Here is a 22,443-nt window from a genome sequence, read left to right as displayed (position 1 = left end):
CCCTGCTGATTTTCTTGTTCTTGCTTCCCCACAAGATGCCTTCTGTCCAATTATTTTTGGTAGACCCTTCTTGAATACAGCTAGTGCTAAGATTGATTGTGAAAAAGATATTGTCATCGTTGTCTTAGATGGTATGTCTCATGAGTTTAACTTTGCTAAGTTTCATAGACAACCTCGTGATAGAGAATCACCTAGTGAGTATGAGATTATTGGTCTTGCTTCCATTGTTGGGCCTCCTACTGATCCGTTAGAACTATATTTGCTAGACCATGAAATGATATGTTTATGAAGGAAAGAAGGGAAATAGATCAAGTGTTCCTTAAACAGGAACCTGTGCTGAAACATAATCTTCCCGTTGAATTTCTTGGGGATCCTCCTCCACCCAAGGGTGATCCCGTGTTTGAACTCAAACCTTTACCTGATAATCTTAAGTATGCTTATCTTGATGAAAATAAAATATATCCTGTTATTATTATTGCTAACCTTTCAAAGCAAGAAGAAGAAATATTATTGAAAACTCTGAAGAAGCACCGGGCTGCTATTGGATACACTCTGGATGATCTTAAGGGCGTTAGTCCCACGTTATGCCAACACAAAATTAAATTGGAGGAGGATGCCAAACCAGTTAGAGATCCTCAACGACGACTAAATCCCAAGATGAAAGAAGTGGTAAGAAAGGAGATACTAAAGCTCCTTGAGGCAGGTATAATTTATCCCGTTGCTGATAGTGAATGGGTAAGTCATGTCCATTGTGTTCCTAAAAAGGGAGGTATTACTGTAGTTCCTAATGATAAAGATGAATTGATCTCGCAAAGAATTATTACAGGTTATAGGATGGTAATTGATTTTCGTAAATTAAATAAGGCTACTAAGAAAGATCATTACCCTTTACCTTTTATTGATCAAATGCTAGAAAGACTATCCAAACACACACATTTTTGCTTTCTAGATGGTTATTCTGGTTTCTCTCAAATACCTGTGTCAGGAGAGATCAATCAAAAACTACTTTTACTTGCCCTTTCGGTACTTTTGCGTATAGACGTATGCCTTTTGGTTTATGCAATGCACCTGCTACCTTTCAAAGATGCATGATGGCTATATTCTCTGATTTTTGTGAAAAGATTTGTGAGGTATTCATGGATGACTTCTCCGTTTATGGATCCTCTTTTGATAATTGTTTGAGCAACGTTGATCGAGTTTTGCAGAGATGCGAAGACACTAGTCTTGTTCTTAATTGGGAAAAGTGTCACTTTATGGTTAATGAAGGTATTGTCTTAGGGCACAAGATTTCCGAGAGAGGTATTGAAGTTGATAAAGCTAAAGTTTATGCTATTGAAAAGATGCCATGTCCCAAGGACATAAAAGGTATACGAAGTTTCCTTGGTCATGTTGGTTTTTATAGGAGGTTCATTAAGGACTTTTCTAAAATCTCTAGGCCTCTGACTAATTTGTTACAAAAAGATATTCCTTTTGTCTTTGATGATGATTGTGTGGAAGCATTTGAAATACTTAAGAAAGCTTTGATCACTGCTCCTGTTGTTCAGCCACCTGATTGAAATTTACCTTTTGAAATTATGTGTGATGCTAGTGATTATGTTGTAGGCGCTGTTCTAGGGCAAAGAGTTGATAAGAAATTAAATCTTATCCAGTATGCTAGTAAGACTCTTGATACTGCCCAAAGAAATTATGCAACTACTGAAAAAGAATTCTTAGCAGTTGTATTTGCATGTGATAAGTTTAGACCTTATATTGTTGATTCCAAAGTTACTATTCACACTGATCATGCTGCTATTAAATATCTTATGGAAAAGAAAGACGCTAAGCCTAGACTCATTAGATGGGTTCTCCTACTCCAAGAATTTGATTTGCATATTATTGATAGAAAGGGAGCTGAGAACCCCATTGCAGACAACTTGTCTAGGTTAGAGAATGTTCTTGATGACCCACTGCCTATTGATGATAGCTTTCCTGATGAACAATTAGCGATCATTAATGCTTCTTGTATTGCTCCCTGGTATGCTGATTATGCTAATTACATTGTTGCTAAATTTATACCTCCTAGTTTCACATACCAGCAAAAGAAAAGGTTCTTTTATGATTTGAGACATTACTTTTGGGATGACCCACACCTTTATAAAGAAGGAGTAGATGATGTTATTAGACGTTGTGTGCCTGAGCATGAACAGGAACAGATCTTATGCAAGTGTCACTCTGAATCCTATGGAGGACACCACGCTGGAGATAGAACTGCACACAAGGTACTACAATCTGGCTTTTATTGGCCTACTCTCTTCAAGGATGCTCGTAAGTTTGTTTTATCTTGTGATGGATGTCAAAGAATAGGTAACATTAGTAGACGTCAAGAAATGCCTATCAACTATTCTCTTGTTATTGAACCGTTTGATGTTTGGGGCTTCGATTATATGGGACCTTTTCCTGCCTCTAATGGTTATACACATATTTTAGTTGCTGTTGATTACATTTTTTTGACAGAAAGACTGTAAGGGAACCCCCTACAGTATAATTGGTGCAACAAACCCAAATTGCAAGGACCGTGCCTTGAACCTGGGTGGGTGGGAAGGCATCAGCCCCTTCCCACCACAAGGCTATGCCTTAGTCTGCGTTGTTGATTACATTACTAAGTGGGTAGAAGCTATTCCATCTAGTAGTGCTGATCATAACACTTCTATTAAAATGCTTAAAGAAGTTATTTTTCCGAGGTTTGGAGTCCCTAGATATCTTATGACTGATGGTGGTTCACATTTTATTCATGGTGCTTTCCGTAAGATGCTTGCTAAGTATGATGTCAATCATAGAATCACATCTCCTTATCATCCGCAGTCTAGTGGTCAAGTAGAGTTGAGCAATAGAGAGCTCAAATTAATTTTGCAAAAGACTGTGAATAGATCTAGAAAGAATTGGTCCAAAAAACTTGATGATGCGTTATGGGCCTATAGAACTGCATACAAAAATCCTATGGGTATGTCTCCATATAAGATGGTTTATGGAAAAGCATGTCATTTACCTCTTGAACTTGAACATAAAGCATATTGGGCTATTAAAGAGCTCAATTATGACTTCAAACTTGCCGGTGAGAAGAGGTTGTTTGATATTAGCTCACTTGATGAATGGAGAGCCCAAGCTTATGAGAATGCCAAGCTATTCAAAGAAAAAGTCAAGCGTTGGCATGATAAAATGATACAAAAGCGTGAGTTTAACGTAGGATATTATGTGTTATTATTCAACTCTCACTTAAGATTTTTTGCAGGAAAGCTTCTCTCTAAATGGGAAGGTCCCTACGCTATCGAGGAAGTCTATCATTCTGGTGCCATAAAAATCAACAACTTCGAAGGCACAAGTCCGAGGGTGGTAAACGGTCAAAGAATTAAACATTGTATTTCAGGTAATCCTATTAATGTTGAAACTAATATTATTGAAATCGTAACCCCGGAGGAATACATAAGGGACACTTTCCAGAATGTTTCAGACTCCGAAAAGGAATAGGTATGTGGTACGGTAAGTAAACCGACTCCAAAACAACTCCAATGGCAATTTTTATCAGTTTTGGAATATTTAAGAACTTTAGGAAGAAAGAAGTAGTCCAAAAGGGACACGAGGCCCCCACGAGAGTGGAGGGCGCGCCCACCCTTATTGGGCACGCCCCCTGTCTCGTGGGCACCTCGTGTGCCTCCCGGACTCCGTTTTCTTGCACGTTACGTATTTTGGTCGGTAAAAATTCATTATATATACTCCCGAAGGTTTTGACCACCGTATCACGCAAATATCCTCTGTTTTCATTTCGAGCTGTTTCTGTTTTAGATCTAGAGCATCATGGCATCTCCAAGCGCTCCCAAGGACAAGTTTTTCGAGAGGGTTATCAACCCCTATCTCGCAGAGGTTTTGCAACACCCTCAAACCATTGAGATGCATGAGGGGTGCTGCACATCCGCGATGTGGAGGGACCAAGGCATACCGGAAGCGTGGAGACAAAGCTCGAAGCCGTGGAGCAGCAAGTTTTCAAGTGCCAAGGATTGGTGGAGCATGGACTCAACGCCAACCAGATGATGATCATGGAGTTCAGCAACAACCACAAGCTAGATGCCAAAGTCGTTGGGGAAACCATCTTTAAGCTTCAAGAGAAGATCGAGCACCTCCAAGCCCAGATCTATGACCTGCAAAACCAGAACTATGAGTATGAATATAGATTCAAGAGGATGAGTTTGGCTGTAGATTTAAGGATCCCGGAGACTCGATCATCCTTCTATGATGGTGAGCCTATGCCTTGGAAGATGGACGACAAGCCTACATCATCAACAACTCCTACTTCACCACCTTCGAGGACATAATCACATGGGTATGGGCACTCCCCTTGGCAACTGTCAAGCTTGGGGGAGGTGCCCCGGTATCGTATCACCATCACACTCCTATCTTTACGATTTTATGTAGTTCGATCCTTTTAGTAGTATCTTGATCTAGTAGATTGAAGTTTTTGATATCAAGTAGTTTTAAGTTTTGCTTTGTGTTCACTTTTTGTAATCGAGTCCGTGAGCCATCTATAATAAAGATTAGTGTTGAGTCAAGGGCTTTGCTATGTTGCTATGATCTTGAGGAAGTAGAAAGAATTAAAGAGTTCATATTGATCTTATGGTGAGTGATGACTTCACATATAGAAAGTATGAGGCATAAAAATTGTTGAGAGTTGATAAACGTAGTTTTGGTCATCGTTGCAATTAATAGGAAGTGATAAGGAAAGAGAGGTTCACATATTGCAATTAATATGCCTTTCCCCCTCATGCTAGCCAAATTCCTTGCACCAAGTAGAGATACTACTTGTGCTTCCAAATATCCTTAAACCCGGTTTTTGCCATGAGAGTCCACCATACCTACCTATGGATTGAGTAAGATCCTTCAAGTAAGTTGTCATCGGTGCAAGAAATAAAAATTTCTCTCTAAATATGCATGACTTATTAGTGCGGAGAAAATAAGCTTTGTACGATCTTGTTGTGGAAGTAATAAAAGCGACGGACTGCATAATAAAGGTCCACATACAAGGGGCAATATAAAGTGACGTTCTTTCGCATTAAGATTTTGTGTATCCAACCCTAAAAGCGCATGACAACCTCTACTTCCCTCTGCGAAGGGCCTATCTTCTACTTTATGTTTTTACTTTATGCTTGAGTCAAGGTGATCCTCACCTTTCCCTTTTTCATTTTATCCTTTGGCAATCTCTTTGTGTTTGAAAGATCATGATATATATATATATCCAATTGGATGTAAGCTAGCATGGGCTATTATTGTTGACATCACCTAAAGGTGAATACGTTGGGAGGCAACACAATAAGCCCCTATCTTTCTCAGTGTCTGGCTGAAACTCCATAACCACAAGTATTGCGTGAGTGTTAGCAATTGTAGAAGACTACAAGATAGTTGAGTATGTGAACTTGCTGAAAAGCTCTATTGTTGACTCTTTCTGATATTATGATAAATTGCGATTGCTTCAATGACTGAGATTATAGTTTGTTAGTTCTCAATTGAAGTTTTTGAACCATACTTGACATTGTGAATTGATTGTTACTTGAGCATAAGAAATCATATGATAAAATCTATATATGTTGCTGTTACAAGAATGATCATGATGCCCTCATGTCCGTATTTTATTTTTATCGACACCTCTATCTCTAAACATGTGGACATATTTTTCGATATCGGCTTCCGCTTGAGGACAAGCGAGGTCTAAGCTTGGGGGAGTTGATACGTCCATTTGCATCATGCTTTTATATCAATATTTATTGCATTATGGGCTGTTATTACACATTATATCTCAATACTTATGGCTATTCTCTCTTATTTTACAAGGTTTACCATGAAGAGGGGGGATGCCGGCAGCTGGAATTCTAGCTGGAAAAGGAGCAAACATTGGAAACCTATTCTGCACTGCTCCAAAAGTCCTGAAACTCCACGAAACATATTTTTGGATTTATTAAGAATTATTGAGCAGAAGAAGTACACCAGGGGGCCCACATCCTGTCCAGGAGGGTGCCTGGGCCCCCTGGTGGCCCTCCGGTGTCCATCTTCTGCTATATGAGGGCTTTTACCCTGGAAAAAATTGTGGGCAAGCTTACGAGACGAAACTCCGCCGCCACGAGGCGGAACCTTAGCAGAACCAATCTAGAGCTCCGGTGGAGCTGTTCTGTCGGGGACACTTCCCTCCGGGAGGGGGAAATCATCACCAACGATCCTCTCATCGGGAGGGGGTCAATCTCCATCAACATCTTCACCAGCACCATCTCTTCTCAAAACCCTAGTTCATCTCTTGTATCCAATCTTGTATCAAAACCACAAATTGGTACATGTGGGTTGCTAGTAGTGTTGATTACTCCTTGTAGTTGATGCTAATTGGTTTACTTGGTGGAAGATCATATGTTCAGATCCTTAATGCATATTATCACTCCTCTGATTACGAACATGAATATGCTTTGTGACTAGTTACGTTTGTTCCTGAGGACATGGGTGAAGTCTTGCTATTAGTAGTCATGTGAATTTGGTATTCGTTCGATATTTTGATGAGATGTATGTTGTCTTTTCCTCTAGTGGTGTTATGTGAACGTCGACTACATGACACTTCACCATTATTTGGGCCTAGAGGAAGGCATAGGCAAGTAATAAGTAGATGATGGGTTGCTAGAGTGACAGAAGCTTAAACCCTAGTTTATGCGTTGCTTCGTTAGGGGCTGATTTGGATCCATATGTTTAATGTTGTGGTTAGGTTTACCTTAATACTTCTTTTGTAGTTGTGGACGCTTGCAATAGGGGTTAATCATAAGTGGGATGCTTGTCCAAGTAAGGGCAGTACCCAAGCACCGGTCCACCCACATATCAAATTATCAAAGTACCAAACTTGAATCATATGAACGTGATGAAAACTAGCTTGACGATAATTCCCATGTGTCCTCGGGAGCTCCTTTCTCATTATTAGAAATTCTCCAGGCTTATCCTTTGCTACATAAAGGATTGGGCCACCTTGCTGCACTTTATTTACTTTGTTTACTTGTTACTCGTTACTATTTATCTTATCACAAAACTACCTATCACCTACAATTTCAGTGCTTGCAGAGAAAACCTTACTGAAAACCGCTTATCATTTCCTTCTGCTCCTCGTTGGGTTCGACACTCTTACTTATTGAAAGGACTACGATAGATCCCCTACACTTGTGGGTCATCACCTACTAGTTTCTTTTGTTGAGCTTTCATACATTTATAGCTCTAGTGCATCCGTTGCATGGCAATCCCTACTCCTCATGTTGACATCAATTGATGGGCATCTCCATAGCCCGTTGATTATCCTCGGCAATGTGAGACTTTCTCCTTTTTTGTCTTCTCCACACAATCCCCATCATCATATTCTATTCCACCCATAGTGCTATATCCATGGCTCACGCTCATTTATTGCGTGAAAGTTGAAAATGTTTGAGATTATTTAAGTACGAAACAATTGCTTGGCTGGTCATCGAGGGTGTATAAGATGGGAGCATTTTTGTGTGACGAAAATGAAGCATAGCCTAACTATATGATTTTGTAGGGATGAACTTTCTTTAGCCATGTTATTTTGAGAAGACATGATTGCTTTGATTAGTATGCTTGAAGTATTACTATTTCTTATGTCAATATAAACTTTTGTTTTGAATCATTTGGATCTGAACATTTATGCCACAATAAAGAAAATTACATTGAGAATTATGCTAGGTAGCATTCCACATCAAAAATTCTGTTTTTATCATTTACCTAGTCGAGGACGAGCAGGAATTAAGCTTGGGGATGTTTGATACGTCTCCAACGTATCTATAATTTTTTATTGTTCCATGCTATTATATTACCCGTTTTGGATGTTATGGGCTTTATTTTACACATTTATATCATTTTTGGGACTAACCTACTAACCGGAGGCCCAGCCCGTATTGCTATTTTTTTGCCTATTTCAGTGTTTCGAAGAAAAGGAATATCAAACGGAGTCCAAATGGAATGAAACCTTCGGGAGCGTGATTTTTGGAACAAACGTGATCCAGAGGACTTGATACGTCCTCCCTACTAGGCGCGCCCCCCTATCTCGTGGGCCCCTCGGGCGTCCACCGACGTACTTCTTCCTCCTATATATATCCACGTACCCGAGAACATCCAAGGGGACAACAAAAACCTAGTTCCACCGCCGTAACCTTCTGTATCCGCGAGATCCCATCTTATAGCCTTCGCCGGTGCTCCGCCGGAGGGGGGAATCGACCACGGAGGGCTTCTACATCAACACCATAGCCCCTCCGATGAGTTGTGAGTAGTTTACCACAGACGTTCGGGTCCATAGTTATTAGTTAGATGGCTTCTTCTCTCTTTTTGGATCTCAATACCATGTTCTCCTCTATCTTCTTGGAGATCTATTCAATGTAACTCTTTTTGCGGTGTGTTTGTCGAGATCCAATGAATTGTGGGTTTATGATCAAGTTTATCTATGAGAAATATTTGAATCTCCTCTGAATTATTTTATGTGTGATTAAGTTATCTTTGCAAGTCTCTTTGAATTATCAATTTGGTTTGGCCTACTAGATTGATCTTTCTTGCAATGGGAGAAGTGCTTAGCTTTGGGTTCATTCTTGCGGTGTCCTTTCCCAGTGACAGCAGGGGCAGCAAGGCATGTATTGTATTGTTGCCATCGAGGATAAAAATATGGGGTTTATATCATATTGCATGAGTTTATCCCTCTACTCATGTCATCTTTCTTAATGCGTTACTCTGTTCTTTATGAACTTAATACTCTAGATGCATGCTGGATAGCGGTTGATGTGTGGAGTAATAGTAGTCGATGCAGGCAGGAGTCGGTCTACTTGTCACGGACGTGATGCCTATATACATGATCATGCCTAGATAATCTCATAATTATTCGCTTTTCTATCAATTGCTCGACAGTAATTTGTTCACCCACCGTAATACTTATGCTATCTTGAGAGAAGCCACTAGTGAAACCTATGGCCCCCGGGTCTATCTTTTATTATATAAGCTTTCAATCTACTTTTATTTGCATCTTTACTTTTCCAATCTATATCATAAAATACCAAAAATATATTTATCTTATCATATTATCTCTATCAAATCTCACTTTTGCAAGTGGCCGTGAAGGGATTGACAACCCCTTTATTGCGTTGGTTGCGAGTTCTTTGTTTGTTTGTGTAGGTGCGTGGGACTTTTGAGGAGCCTCCTACTGGATTGATACCTTGGTTCTCAAAAACCGAGGAAAATACTTATGCTACTATTGTTGCATCACCCTTTCCTCTTCAAGGAAAACCAACACAACCTCAAGACGTAGTAGGGTCGTACTGGCCAACTTCCTCTTTTTACCCCCCCCCCCCAACCATCATCCTCCTAAATATACAATTACATCCATCACTAGTAATTACGAAAGCCAATTGAAAATTTAGATCTGCACACATGACACATTGATCATAGGGCTAATATACTCTCAATATACTATGATCCTATTTCCATTTTCCATTGTCATGCACACACGTTGAACAACAGAGCTAATATAACTACATATTGTGGACAAATTTTATATACTAATGAATAAAGTAACTTCTTAATCAATGGATTCCATTTGGGCAAATTACATTCAAAACCCCAATCTAAGCAGCATTCAAAAACAAATCTAATAGGGACCCAATCTAATAAGCATACATGTCTATAGCATTAAAACCCCAATCTGTGAGCATTAAAAACAAATCTAATAAGCATACATGTGTGTAGCATTGAAGCACAGAGATCCCTATCTCTCATACAGATCTATCTAGCATTTTTGCAACGAATTTACCCAACAAACCCTAGTACAAAAACCCCCATCCCCCCCAATATAGAAAACCCCGGCCCATCCGTCAAACCAACTACTCTAACCATCTGAACTATCGTATGAATCACAATCTAACGAATGCAACTAGGGAGCAACTAACTCTACAAGCTAATATCCTAAAGCAAGTGCAAATACCTCCTGCTCCTCGCCAGGCTGCGCATCGAGGGTATCGGGATGGATTGCACCGCTCGACACCGTCACCTTATGCAGCACTGAGGCGGAGCCCGCCACCTCCTTATTCACATCTGCAGTGGTTGCAAGTTCCCCTACACCACCATGGACGCCGCCGACATTCGCGGTCACCGCGCCCTGTAACTCCACCACATCTCCGGTCGCTGTGCCAGCGTCGCCATGAGCTTCGGCCATCGGACAAATGGAGGCGATGAAGGTGAGGAAGAGGATGCGGTGGGGGAGAGCGAGATGGTGCGGTGGAGGCAGTGGAGGAGAGCGAGACGACGCCAGTGAGGGAAAGGAAGGCGATGCGGCAGGGAGGGGATTTGAGGGAAAATGGTAGGGACGATTGAAGTGGTTGACCCTCTTTATACGATGGGACATTTCGGGCATGCCCAATGAACACGTGTTACCCCACGACCGTGGTCAGTTGCATGTGCCCACGTATACGAATACCATTGTACGGTCAGCATATGAAACCACTATACAGGTAAACAGTCAAAGGTGGACTCGGCCCTACGCGGCCCCACTCGTCAGAGTTAACGGTCAAAGGCATTGACCCGACGTCAACGTCTGTTGTAACCTGTTATGAGGGTTTCAGGCAAGGGAGTGGGAAAAAGTGAGCAAAAGAAAAAATCGTTTGGATGAATGAGTACAACTAACGAACCAGGGGCACAGAAATAAAAATCCCAAGTTTTAAACCATGAGTAGGACAATTTCTTAGCATCAATTTCATTCTTTCCCAAGATTGTGCAACATCTTCATGCTCAAGTTGCTTAAAATTCATGATCTAAGTTCTGAGGGAAATAATTTTTGTGGGCAGAAAATACTTAGTAATAAAAGCATCTTTGCACTTATCCCAAGAATCAGTACTATTCCGAGGCAAAGAAGAAAACCAAATTTTTGCATGATCCCTCAAAGAGAAAGGAAATAATTTCAATTTCACAATATCATTGTCCACATCTTTTTCTTTTGCATATCACACAATTTTACGAATATGTTTAGATGGGATGCGACATCCTCATTAGGAGTACCGGAAAATTGATCTTTCATCACAAGATTCAGCAAAGCATCATTAATATCACAAGACTTCGCACTAGTGGCGGGAGGAGCAATCGGGGTGCTAATAAAATCATTATTATTGGTATTGGAAAAATCACACGATTTGGAATTTTCTTTAGACATCGAATTATGCAAACAAGAATGCAAGCAAAAAAGATAGATCTGGCAAGAAAACGGTGAATGAAAAAGAAGGTGAATAAAAAGTCAATTTTTTGTGAAGTGGTGGAGATGAAAACGAGAGGCAAATGAAAAATAATATAAATTGCAAGGAGATGAGACCTGTGATTAGGAACCTGATAGATGTTGATGATGTCTCCGCGACAACGGCGCCATAAATTCCTTTGGCATGGCTAGACTGCGTCGGTACTTCCCCAAAGAGGAAGGGATGATGCAACACATCCACAGTAAGTATTTCCCTCAGTTGTGAAACCAAGGTATCAATCCAATAGGAGAACCAAGCAACACTATGTAAATGGTACCTCCACACAAAGAATAAATACTTGGAACCCGACCCGTAAGAGGGGTTGTCAATCCCTTCTCGGTAAAAAGATAGATAAATTTGTGATAGATTGGGTAAATAGATCTCGATAAAACGCAAAATAAAATAAATAAATAAAAAGTGTAGCAAGGTATTTTTGGGTTTGGAACAATAGATCTGAAAACAAATGCGGCAAAAATAGGTCAAAAAGCAAATATGATAAAAGATAGACCCGGGGGTCGTAGATTTCACTAGTGGCTTCTCTCGAGGAAATAGCGCACGGTGGGTAAACAAATTACTGTTGGGCAATTGATGGAAGAACAAATAATTATGAAGACATCCAAGACAATGATCAATATATCGGCATCATGTCCAAGATTAGTAGATTGACTCCTGCCTGCATCTAGTACTATTACTCCGCATATCGACCGCTATCCAGCATGCATCTAGTGTATTAAGTTCATGGATAAACACAGTAATGCAATAAGAACGATGACATGATGTAGACAAGATCTATTTATGTAGAAATAGCTCTCATCTTGTTATCCTTAATAGCAACGATACATGTGTGCCTTGCTGCCCCTTCTGTCACTGGGAGAGGACACTGCAAGATCGAACCCATCACAAATCATCTCTTCCCATTGCCAAGAAAATCAATCTAGTTGGCCTAACTAAACCAAAGATTCGGAGAAGAAATACGAGGCTATAAATAATCATGCATATAATAGATCAAAGAAGACTCAAATAATATTCATGGATATAGATCTGATCATAAACTCGAACTTCATCGGATCCCAACAAACACGCCGCAAAAAATCATTACATCAAATAGATCTCCAAAAGACCATTGTATTGAGAATCAAAAAGAGAGAAGAAGCCATCTAGCTACTGCCTACGGACCCGTAGGTGGTGAACTACTCACGCATCATCGGAGAAGCACCAATGAGGATGATGAACCCCTCCGTGATCGTGTTCCCCTCCGGTAGAGTGCCGGAATAGGGCTCTAGATTGGATCTCATGCTCTGGAACTTGTGGCGGCTGGAATTATTTTTGGTCAACCCCCCTAGGGTTTCTGAAATATTTGGGAATTTATAGGGCGAAGAGGCGATGCATGAGACCCCCGTGGGCCCGCAATCCACCAGGGCGCCTGGGCTCCTAGGTGTGCCCTGGTGTCTTGTGGTCCCCACGGGCCTCCCCTCTGGTCCTTCCTTGGCCCCCAAGTTGTCTTCTGGTCCAAAATCTCCAAAAAGTTCCGCTGCATTTGGACTCCGTTTGATAGGGATATTCTGCGGAGTAAAAACAAGCAAAAAACAACACCTAGCATTGGGCGCTATGTCAATAGGTTAGTCACAAAAAATGATATAAAGTTGCTATAAAATGATTGTACAACATCCGAGAATGGTAATATAACAACATGAAATAAGCAAAAAATATAGATACGTTGGAGACGTATCGGGAGCCCCCGACAAGTGTTGGAGGGGCCTCATGGCCAAGGGAAGGGGCACACCAGCCCACTCAGCCAAGGGTTTGGTGCGCCCCCTTGCTTGGGAGGCAAGGCTCCTAGGCCCCCCAAACCCTAGGGCGCCTCCCTTGGTGGCCGCCGCCCCACCTAAGGGGAAACCTAGGGCGCACCTGCCCCTCCCTTCCCCTTATATATAGAGGGATAGAGGAAGGGCAACCACACCATCTATGCCACGACGTTGCCCTCCCTCTCTCTCTGCGTTGCTTAATTAGCGAAGCTCTGCTGAGATTGCTCCGCCACGCCGTCGTGCTGCCGGAAACTCGAGCTACTACTTCACCATCGCTCGCTGGATCGAGGAGGTGAAGGCGTCATCAAGCCGTACGTGCGGAGGTGCCGTCCGTTCGACACTTCATCAGGAGTTCGTGGACGGATCGTGATTGGATCGCGAAGACGTTCGATACATCAACTGTGTTTCTTTAGCTTCCGCTTAGCGATCTAAAAGGGTATGTAGATGCAATCTCTCCTCTCGTAGATGTTCATCTCCTAGATTGATTTTGGTGAGCGTAAGAAATATTTTGTTTCCCATGCAACGTTCCCCGTTAGTCCCTCCATTCCTCGTGATAGTGTAAAACCATGCTACTGCCAAAAATGGTTTTACATTATCTCTTGAAAGAAAAAGTCTTACATTTTGAAACGGATGGAGTAGTACTAGTTTACATCATCACCAAGGCTAGCGTGCAGGCAAAGATGACCAGTTTTTTCACGATCTGAAACGTGCACGATTAACCCAACATACGGCCTCCTTTTGGGTGGGCATTTGATCCATCGTCCCTGCGCCGTGCTAGCATCCACGTAAACGAATGGACAAAAAAGAGGAACAAGAAAAACTCTACAGAAAACGTTATCCAAGAAATTTACAAATGACAAAAAATTCGCACCTTGTGCAGCCTCGTTCGCCGCTCCTTGGCCTCTCCTGCCTCCGGGCGGCAAGATCCAAGCCCAAGGCCAGGAGCCGGAGGCATTTCAAGAACAAGAATAAAAATCCGGTCTTTCCTTTCCTCGTGCCGCCGCCGCCAACCCGCATCTACTTCCTCGCCACCGCACCCCACCCCGAGCTGATCGGTGGTTTTGTTCCCTTCCTTCAGCTCTTGTGGATTCAGGCCCCGGTCGATAAAACCGATGCCTCGCTAACCCTAGCGGCCTGTAGCATCCGCCTGCGTGCGTCTTCGGACCTGGGCACGCCGCCATGTCTTGGCTGGAGATGTGGCTGCCGGCCGCGGGCGAGGGGGCGGCGGCGGGGCTGTTCCTCGACGCCGGCGACGCGGCGGCGCACGGCGCGCTCCTCGCGGCCATGCCCGGCTGCTCGGCCTCCTTCGGCGTGCCGCGGCGGCGGCCTGGGAGGGCGCCGCCGGGGTTCCTCTCGATGACGATGTCGGTCAAGGGGGGCAGGGAGTTCGCGCCGGCCCCCGTGGGGCTGCTCACGGGCGGGGACGACAAGGGCGGAGGGGTGGAGGTGGCGGAGGGGCTGGTCGCCGGGAGGGGCGCGGAGGGGGTGGTGCTGGTGGAGGCCGACGGGAAGCTGACGGAGGAGGAGGCTCATTCTGGAGCCGGCGCCATGAACACCACCAAGCATCTCTGGTCTGGGGCCGTCGCTGCCATGGTCTCAAGGTATCGCCACAGTCCCAAGCATTATCAAAGTATGGTTGTTGAAACTCCGAGGTGCATTGTTCGGGTATGCTGAGAAACACCATAGTTATGATGCAGTTAAATCGAATAAACTTGCAGCAGAACACTGGTCCCAAATACCATAGCTATAGCCTATAATGCCGTTCCCTTTCTGGTCAAATGAATTGAACTTGATAGGATCGGCAAATGCAGCGCACTGGTACGAGACTTCGAATCGCATGTCAGACTATCCTCTTTCGGTTAGGTTCATCGCTTCCGTTTTAACACCACGGGAGTGGCATAAAACGTGGGTGTCAGATAATTATATTTTCACAAACGTGCCTGGAATCTGTTATGTTTCAAACAGCAACAACAACAACATAGCTTGTCAGTCCCAAACAAGGTGAAGTAGGCTAGAGTTGAAACCTATAAGATCTCGAAACCAAGTCATGGTTCTGGCACGTGGATAGCTAACTTCCACGCACCCCTATCAATGGCTACTTCTTTGGTGATATTCAGTACTTCAGATCTCTCTTTACGGACTCCTTGCATCTCAATTTTGGTCTACCGGAACCTGTTTTTTTTTTATTAAGAAATCTCCAAGATAGATCGAAAGACCACTATTTACAAACACCCGCCAACAACGAAGCCAAAAAAGAAGAAGAAGAAAAAACGTCCTCAGCAAACTGACCTAGGGGCCCTAGCTAGCCTGGACCTACAACAGCATGGGAAACAAAAGATTCGTTTCTGATACTAACGAGTTTAAACCAAGCTGTGTGTTGTAAGCTCAGGTTCAGGTGTACTTGGAGAGTTCTGGTTGCCATTGAATGAAATTGATTGGAAAGTTTGTTAGCAAGCAGCATCTACTACCTTTATTAGGATTTTAGCCTTTTATTTTTCCTACCGCTTAGTTTTTGTGATAAATGGACTATGACATAAGTTGGTTGCGAATCACGTCATTTCAGATTGTTTTGCCAATTGCTATGAGTGCTTGGACGATTGGCCTTTAGATGCAGCCGACTCTAACAAATTGGCCTTCTGTGGCACGACAATTAACTGCTGTTCTGTCCACTTCATTAAAAGATCTGTTTAGTTGTTTGTTCTGTTGCGCTGGATGCTGGTTTTCTCTTGTTCTGTTATCATAACGGTAGTGGAATCTGATCCTGTTTTGGATCGTATGGGTGAAAAAAAACAATCAAGTGCTATACTGTCCACTTCATTAAAACTTGTCGTCTTGGGTCATGCGTGCACGTGAAGTCAAACTTTTGAAACTATAACTTGTTCTTTTCGGTCATACGTGTACGCGAAGTCAAATTTCCGAAACTTTTGAGTACCGTGATCCTTTGTGTAGATTTCACTTGAAAAGTGTTTTCATAACAGTGCCAGTTTAATGAATATACTGAAATAGAAACTTGCGGTCGAAATTGTGCTTTATAGACGTTATCGATGTTCGAAATGACAAGCTTTACAGAACTGATGGTAGTACGTCATAAGTAGCATTTGGACATTCTAAGTTTTTGTGGGCATGCAAGCTATGCAGTTAAGAAGTAATTTTACATCAAAAGGCATGAGGTAAGCCTGAAGTTGAGGCAGCAAGAGCTGTGTCTTGTTTGATCTATCAGGGGAAACTACATCCATTTCTTACGGCAGCCAAAATAGAGCCATGATCTTAGAAATAGGAAAGGTAATATCACTTAGGTTAAGATCAATGTTACTAGGTTGACTGCATGGAATTGCAATCGGTGTGTGATTCTACACAAATTTCAAAATTTGTGGTTTCTGCAGCTTTTAGGGAGCAAATCAGAGCTCATTAATGCTGTGGCTTCAGCAATTAGCATAGTTTACGGCCTGGCCAGCCCACTTGCTGAAGAGAACATTATGTCAGAGATAAATACACTATTACATATAGCGAAACGAATTTGTTAGAATTTCCTATTTAGGGTTGCTGATTGCTCACTAAATTTGGAGATATACTTAGCTCGAGAACACAATGTAATATAGAGCTGACCAGTAGTGACAGCAGAAGCTAGAGACAACAGAGGCAATAGTTTAGCCTTTCTCTTGCCCACATAACGCTGTGGATTGTTGTGGCGGTGTGCCTTGGCCCCTAGCAGCATCATTGCGCTACCACAAAGAAAGAACATCGGCTACTTTGTTAGGTACTGCTATGTTACGGCCAGCTGGCTACACAAGAAGCAGCATCAGGCTAACCACAGGGGTGCTTCACGTATGGAAGGTAGGATTTAGAAATTATTGTTTTCGTTATTAAATCTATCTTGCCTATTAGAAGGATGGAATGCCTTCTTTATAAGCATAAGGAGTAAACAAAGTCAGTGGTCTATACTCTTTTGCTATGATCTTCCTTGACCTGCTAGTCTAGATCCTTTTCCCCCCAAATTAGTGGCCTCCTTCACCTATTGCTGTTCTGCTTCAAGTCGTCGCTGCCCGACCCCCCTCTGCCTCTAAGATGGGTTTTTATCCGGTTGAAAACTAGGTTCACAGCAGTCGAATTGCTTCTTCTAGGTGCAACACATTGGCAGTTAATACGGTTAGCTTGTGTACATAGTACTGTGTAGTAGCATTTGTTTGATATTGAACAATGATTAAGGAGGCTTGAAGGATATTGTTCTGGGTTACCCTTCTAGCTGCCAAAATCCACTTCTATCAGGTTCTTGAGTTTATAGAAGAGCTGTAACTTCTCTTTTCTGCCCTGTGGGCTGACCTTGCGCAAATGGTCTCTTAGAATCTCAAGGACCTGATAGAGATGGATTGTGGTAGTTATGGGGGTATGTTGGCTCCGACCCCCAGCACACCCAGCACAATGTCCTTCAAGCCTCTTCATTCAATAGCTAAACGATGCTACTGCACATTACTATGTACACAGATCATCGTACTAACTTTTAATAGCCCCTGGCCTCTCTTGAGCATTTATCTGTATTTGCTACTTATTTTAGATGTCTGTCTTGGTGAGTTGGTGTAATTGGACTCTGCCATCTATTTTGTTCTGCTCCAAGCCTCCAAGAAAGATCTGGACCTTCATCCACAAACTACATTCCAAGCTATTTACTTGATATGACATGCCTACTATGTCACTGTTCTATCTTAACAGAAAATACACCCTTACGTTCCCTGTTCCTCTTTTTTTTTTGGAATCCTGCAAATTAGGGATGCTATTTTCTGCCCGCTTTCAATGTATTATGTGTACGCAGTTACTTTCTGATGCTGCTGGAAGCCTAGAACGTATAAACTTAAACATGAATGCAAATAAAGACAAACCTGAAACTAAGGGCGTCTCCAAAGCGGACCCTCAAACCGCCTGCATCCTTCCGGACCGACCTGTATGGACACAGTTTGCCGTCCAATGCGGTACCTCATCGATCCGCCGACGCGTCCGGACGTCCGTTTTCCTGCAAACCGGAACCAAACCAGGGGGAGCTTTGCGGGAGTCCGGACATACTTCTGGCCAATCAAAAGCCACCATGTGCCCTCTCTCTGCCCGGATGACAGAAGGCCGCTGCTGGCTAAGTAATTAATTTGGCGGAAGCTAGCATGTTTAAAGGCAGCATTTGGCGGAAGCATGTCTAAAAATGACCATGCATTTGGCAAAAGGTGTTCTCTTGCCAAATGGCAAGGGGATTAGTAGGCCATGGCAAAAAAGCTACTAATCACGTACAGTAAGTAGCTAGCTAAAAGCCGGAAGCAGGCTACCATTCTATTTGGCGGATGGCGGAAGCAGGCTAAAAGTGATTAGTGAAACATTTCATTACTTTGGCGGATGGCGGAAGCAAGCTACTAAAAAGCCACTAATCACATAGCTAACCATACTAGATTTGGCGGAAGTTAGCCTTCTGCCAACAAAAAAGTTACATCACAAAGTTTTTTCAAACATGTAATATGATTTGGTGGAAGGCTATTTAGCTGAGTCTGCTATTTGGTGGAAGGTTAGCGAAAGACGTTTTTTAAAAGTTATAGAGGCGGAGATATAAGATATAGGATTTTGGATGGCCGGCTCCCGCGTCAGTGTCCGCAGACTGGTCCCCACCAGTCTGCAGACGGATACGGTGTCCGCCTGTCCGGTTTGAGGATCAGTGTTGGAGATGCCCTAAACCACCTCCTGGCTAGTTTCAGGGGGTAGTCCAGGATGGAATTTTGATTGTGATAATTAATATGTGAGTCTGTATTTCCATTTCTGCTGCTTTAAGTATTGAATATTTCTTCCCTAATTTGTATATCTCGTGTAGAACAGTTGTTGCTCCTCTTGAAAGGCTAAAGTTGGAGTATATAGTTCGTGGTGAGCAGAGGAATCTGTTTGAGCTTATCCAAGCGATTGCAACAACGGAAGGGCTGAAAGGCTTTTGGAAAGGGAATTTGGTCAATATCCTCCGTACTGCTCCATTCAAGGCGGTGAACTTCTATGCATATGACAGTTACAGAAAGCAACTTCTCAAATGGTCTGGTAACGAAGAAACAACCAATCTTGAGAGATTTATTGCTGGTGCTTCTGCTGGTGTTACAGCAACGATAATGTGTATACCCATGGATACGGTATGTTCTCTTGGGTTCTGAATTATCTCACTTTCTTGTGCCATCATTAATTGCTAAGTACTGTCTGGATTAACCTGTTGATTGCAGATTAGGACAAAGATGGTAGCTCCTGGTGGTGAAGCATTAGGTGGGGTTATTGGTGTTGCCCGCCACATGATCCAGACTGAAGGGTTGTTCTCACTGTACAAGGGATTAGTGCCTTCTCTTATTAGCATGGCACCCTCTGGCGCTGTATTCTACGGGGTGTATGACATACTGAAGATGGCTTATCTGCATTCCCCCGAAGGAAAGAGGAGGATATCAATGATGAAACAACAAGGTCAAGAGGCAAATGCATTAGATCAGCTTGAGTTGGGCACTGTTAGGACCTTACTCTATGGGGCTATCGCTGGATGCTGTGCTGAGGCAGCCACATACCCTTTTGAAGTAGTTAGGAGACAGCTACAGTTGCAAGTCAAAGCAACAAAGATGAATGCACTCGCAACATGCCTAAAAATTGTTGATAAAGGTGGAGTACCAGCACTCTACGTTGGCTTGATCCCCAGCTTGTTACAGGTACATGTTTCTTCCAGAAAAAAAACCATTTGCACATTCAGGGTTAGCTTTATCAATGCATCCATCTGATTTCGGATTTAGTTATCAGCTTTGAGCCCTAGCTCATGGTTTCCCATGTAATGTCAGCAGATCTCAGTGAAATTATTTAATAGATAATGGTATTCTAGTGGTTCTGATTTCCCTATGAAAGGGGCAACCAAATCTAGTGTGTGGCTAGGATATTCGGTAACTTAGATCTGTCTATGTTTGTTATCCTGACTATTTGTGTCATTCAACTTTGCATGCTAGTTTTGTTTTGGATTGTCTGGTGTAACCAAGCCTAACGTGTGCCTAGGTTATTCAGTAACTTAGATCTGCCTATGTTCGTTATCCTGACTATTTGGGTCATTCAACTTTGCATGCTAGTTCTGTTTCCGATTGTCTGATGTAACCAAGCCTAACGTGTGCCTAGGTTATTGGGTAACTTAGACCTACATATATCTGTTAACCTTAGTATCTGTGGTATTCAACTTCACATGCTAATTTTGTTTTGGATTATCTGATGTAACTGATTATCTTTCTCCTCTTCTTCAGGTTCTGCCATCGGCATCTATCAGCTATTTTGTATACGAGCTAATGAAGATAGTCCTGAAAGTGGAATGAGTGCAAGTTGATTCTTTGTGCCAACATAGCAAGTTCAGGTGGCTCAGCTGACATTACCTTGGTAAAAGTTGCAAGCAATCGTCGATTTATCAGTGCATCTAGCACATTTTCTTTTTTCTGGTAGGCTTACTTCACGAAAGCTTCAGAGGCTGTGAATGTAGCTTCATTTTGGTCAAGGCATTATTCATTTGAAGCTTGGCGTCACAGTATTCTTGTGCGCGAGGTCACCCGTGCCTCTTTTCTCTTGCTCATCTATAGCCAGATTGAGCTTGTGCCCGAGTGAAAACATTTGGCCTTCAAATTTCAGTTAACAAGGTTTCAAATTTTAATGCTTGATGTATGGATGCATGCATGTCTGCAAGCCGGAATGGTTTTGTTTGGTACAGGCTCTTGAGAAGTGATGTTGGCCTCAAATTTTAATGCTTGATGTATGGATGCATGCATATCCTGCTTTCTTTAGACTTGCACTGGCTCACTGCTTGTTAATGATTTTACCTCCATTTCGATGATCCATTTTCCATTTGGTCTATTATGTGAAGATGCACACAATGTTTAGGCCCTTTTGGTTCTAGGAATTGAACAAAGGGAAAATGTAGGAATTTTTGTTTATCTCGGTTGCAAAGGAAAATCACGGCTACATGAACTGAAACCATGAATTTGTAATAGCAGTTGTCCCGTTGCACATGACAAATGCCATAACTGCTCTACAGTATATATCCATGAAATATAAAAGCTCAGGGTCTTTAGAAAACAAATACTCCCTGCGTAACTAAGTATAAGACGCTTTTGCAGTTTAAATTGAACTGCAAAAACGCCTTGTATTTAGCTAGGGAGGGAGTAACACTCTGATTATGGCTTCATTTCGAAGGAATAAAACATTGTGTTTCTCAGTATCTAATTACGGTAATAACTTTCCCAGCCAGCGAAATTAGTTCTGCTCCGGTGTTTTGCTCACTGTGCTGGAATCGGCCTTGTAGTACGGTACGGTCAGCCGACCTCCCGGTTCTTCTTGACGTCGGTCAGCTGCTTTGGTGCGGCCCAGTTGCTTCATGGTACGTACTAGCACACAGTGGAAGAGGAAGCCACGGGTGCGAGCGAGATGGATGTGAATTGGCTTGTTGATTGTATCTAAACAGGCCTGTGATTGTTGCAATAATGGGTAGGGTAGGGGATACTGTCTACAGTTGCTCTGGCCTTGGCGGCAGCACGCACGTCGGCATGGCCGCTGCCGCTGCACCCGTTCCGTTGTGACGGAAGCTTCATCGTACCAGCAGGCAGCAGACCCGTTCCGATGGATCCTCTCCCGAGGCCGCCCTGGTGACTGTGACTGTGAGTGTGAGGTGAGCACTCTAAAACTAAAAGTTGCCGCTGATTACTTGGTTGCCTGTTGTTGATCGGCCAACACAGAGCACATGGCGCCTGCCGGCCGGTAGCAGCGACGTCTCCGCGCGCTCGGCTTCGACTTCGACTTCGTGGACACCTGTGCGCCTGGGGAGCGGAGGCCTGTCCATGTCTCCATGACAAGCAGTAGCGATGGATCCACCTTTTTGTGCATCTTGCGCTCAACAAGAGCGGTGGCCGGTGGATCTGTCTATCGTCTATCCACGGTCGATCTCTGCGTATGCCTCCGGTGATCAAGGATCAGCGTTCCTACTATCTGCGATTATTCAATGCGTGATTCCGCATCAGAGTTGTTGGCCGGGGTATCCGGGCGTGCGTGGGATGCATGCTTGAGCTGGAAAGCCGAGCTGGTTCAGGGTCAGGGGTTAGGTGCAAAGCCGCTACCGCTAGCTGCAAGACTCCATGTAGATGTAGACTGATGGAGGGCACGATCGATGATGCTTAAGTTAATTATATCTTTTACTACCATCCTGCGAATTTTCTAAGGAGCAAGCAGTGGATAGCTCGGTGAGCGCGGGCTGCAATCATGCGCGCGCGCGCGTGCCAAAGCCAGACCACGGTTGGGAGACGGGCTAG

General features: G+C 43.1%; 1 protein-coding gene across 1 annotated transcript; it reads left to right on the top strand.

The window, feature by feature from the left end:
- The first annotated feature begins 14,019 nt into the window (after window positions 1–14,019).
- On the top strand, window positions 14,020–20,795 carry LOC123093459 (probable mitochondrial adenine nucleotide transporter BTL3). The gene is made up of 4 exons (XM_044515435.1): window positions 14,020–14,727; window positions 18,966–19,269; window positions 19,357–19,824; window positions 20,398–20,795. Exons 1-4 carry the CDS (start codon window positions 14,306–14,308, stop codon window positions 20,464–20,466), a joined length of 1,263 nt encoding a protein of 420 aa, XP_044371370.1. The 5' UTR covers window positions 14,020–14,305; the 3' UTR covers window positions 20,467–20,795.
- Window positions 20,796–22,443: the final 1,648 nt, after the last annotated feature.

The sequence above is a fragment of the Triticum aestivum genome, chromosome 4B (genome assembly GCF_018294505.1).
Source record: "Triticum aestivum cultivar Chinese Spring chromosome 4B, IWGSC CS RefSeq v2.1, whole genome shotgun sequence".
Taxonomy (NCBI): Eukaryota; Viridiplantae; Streptophyta; class Magnoliopsida; order Poales; family Poaceae; genus Triticum; species Triticum aestivum.
The sequence above is the reverse complement of the archived record's forward strand: the minus strand, read 5'-3'. Positions and strand labels throughout refer to the sequence as shown.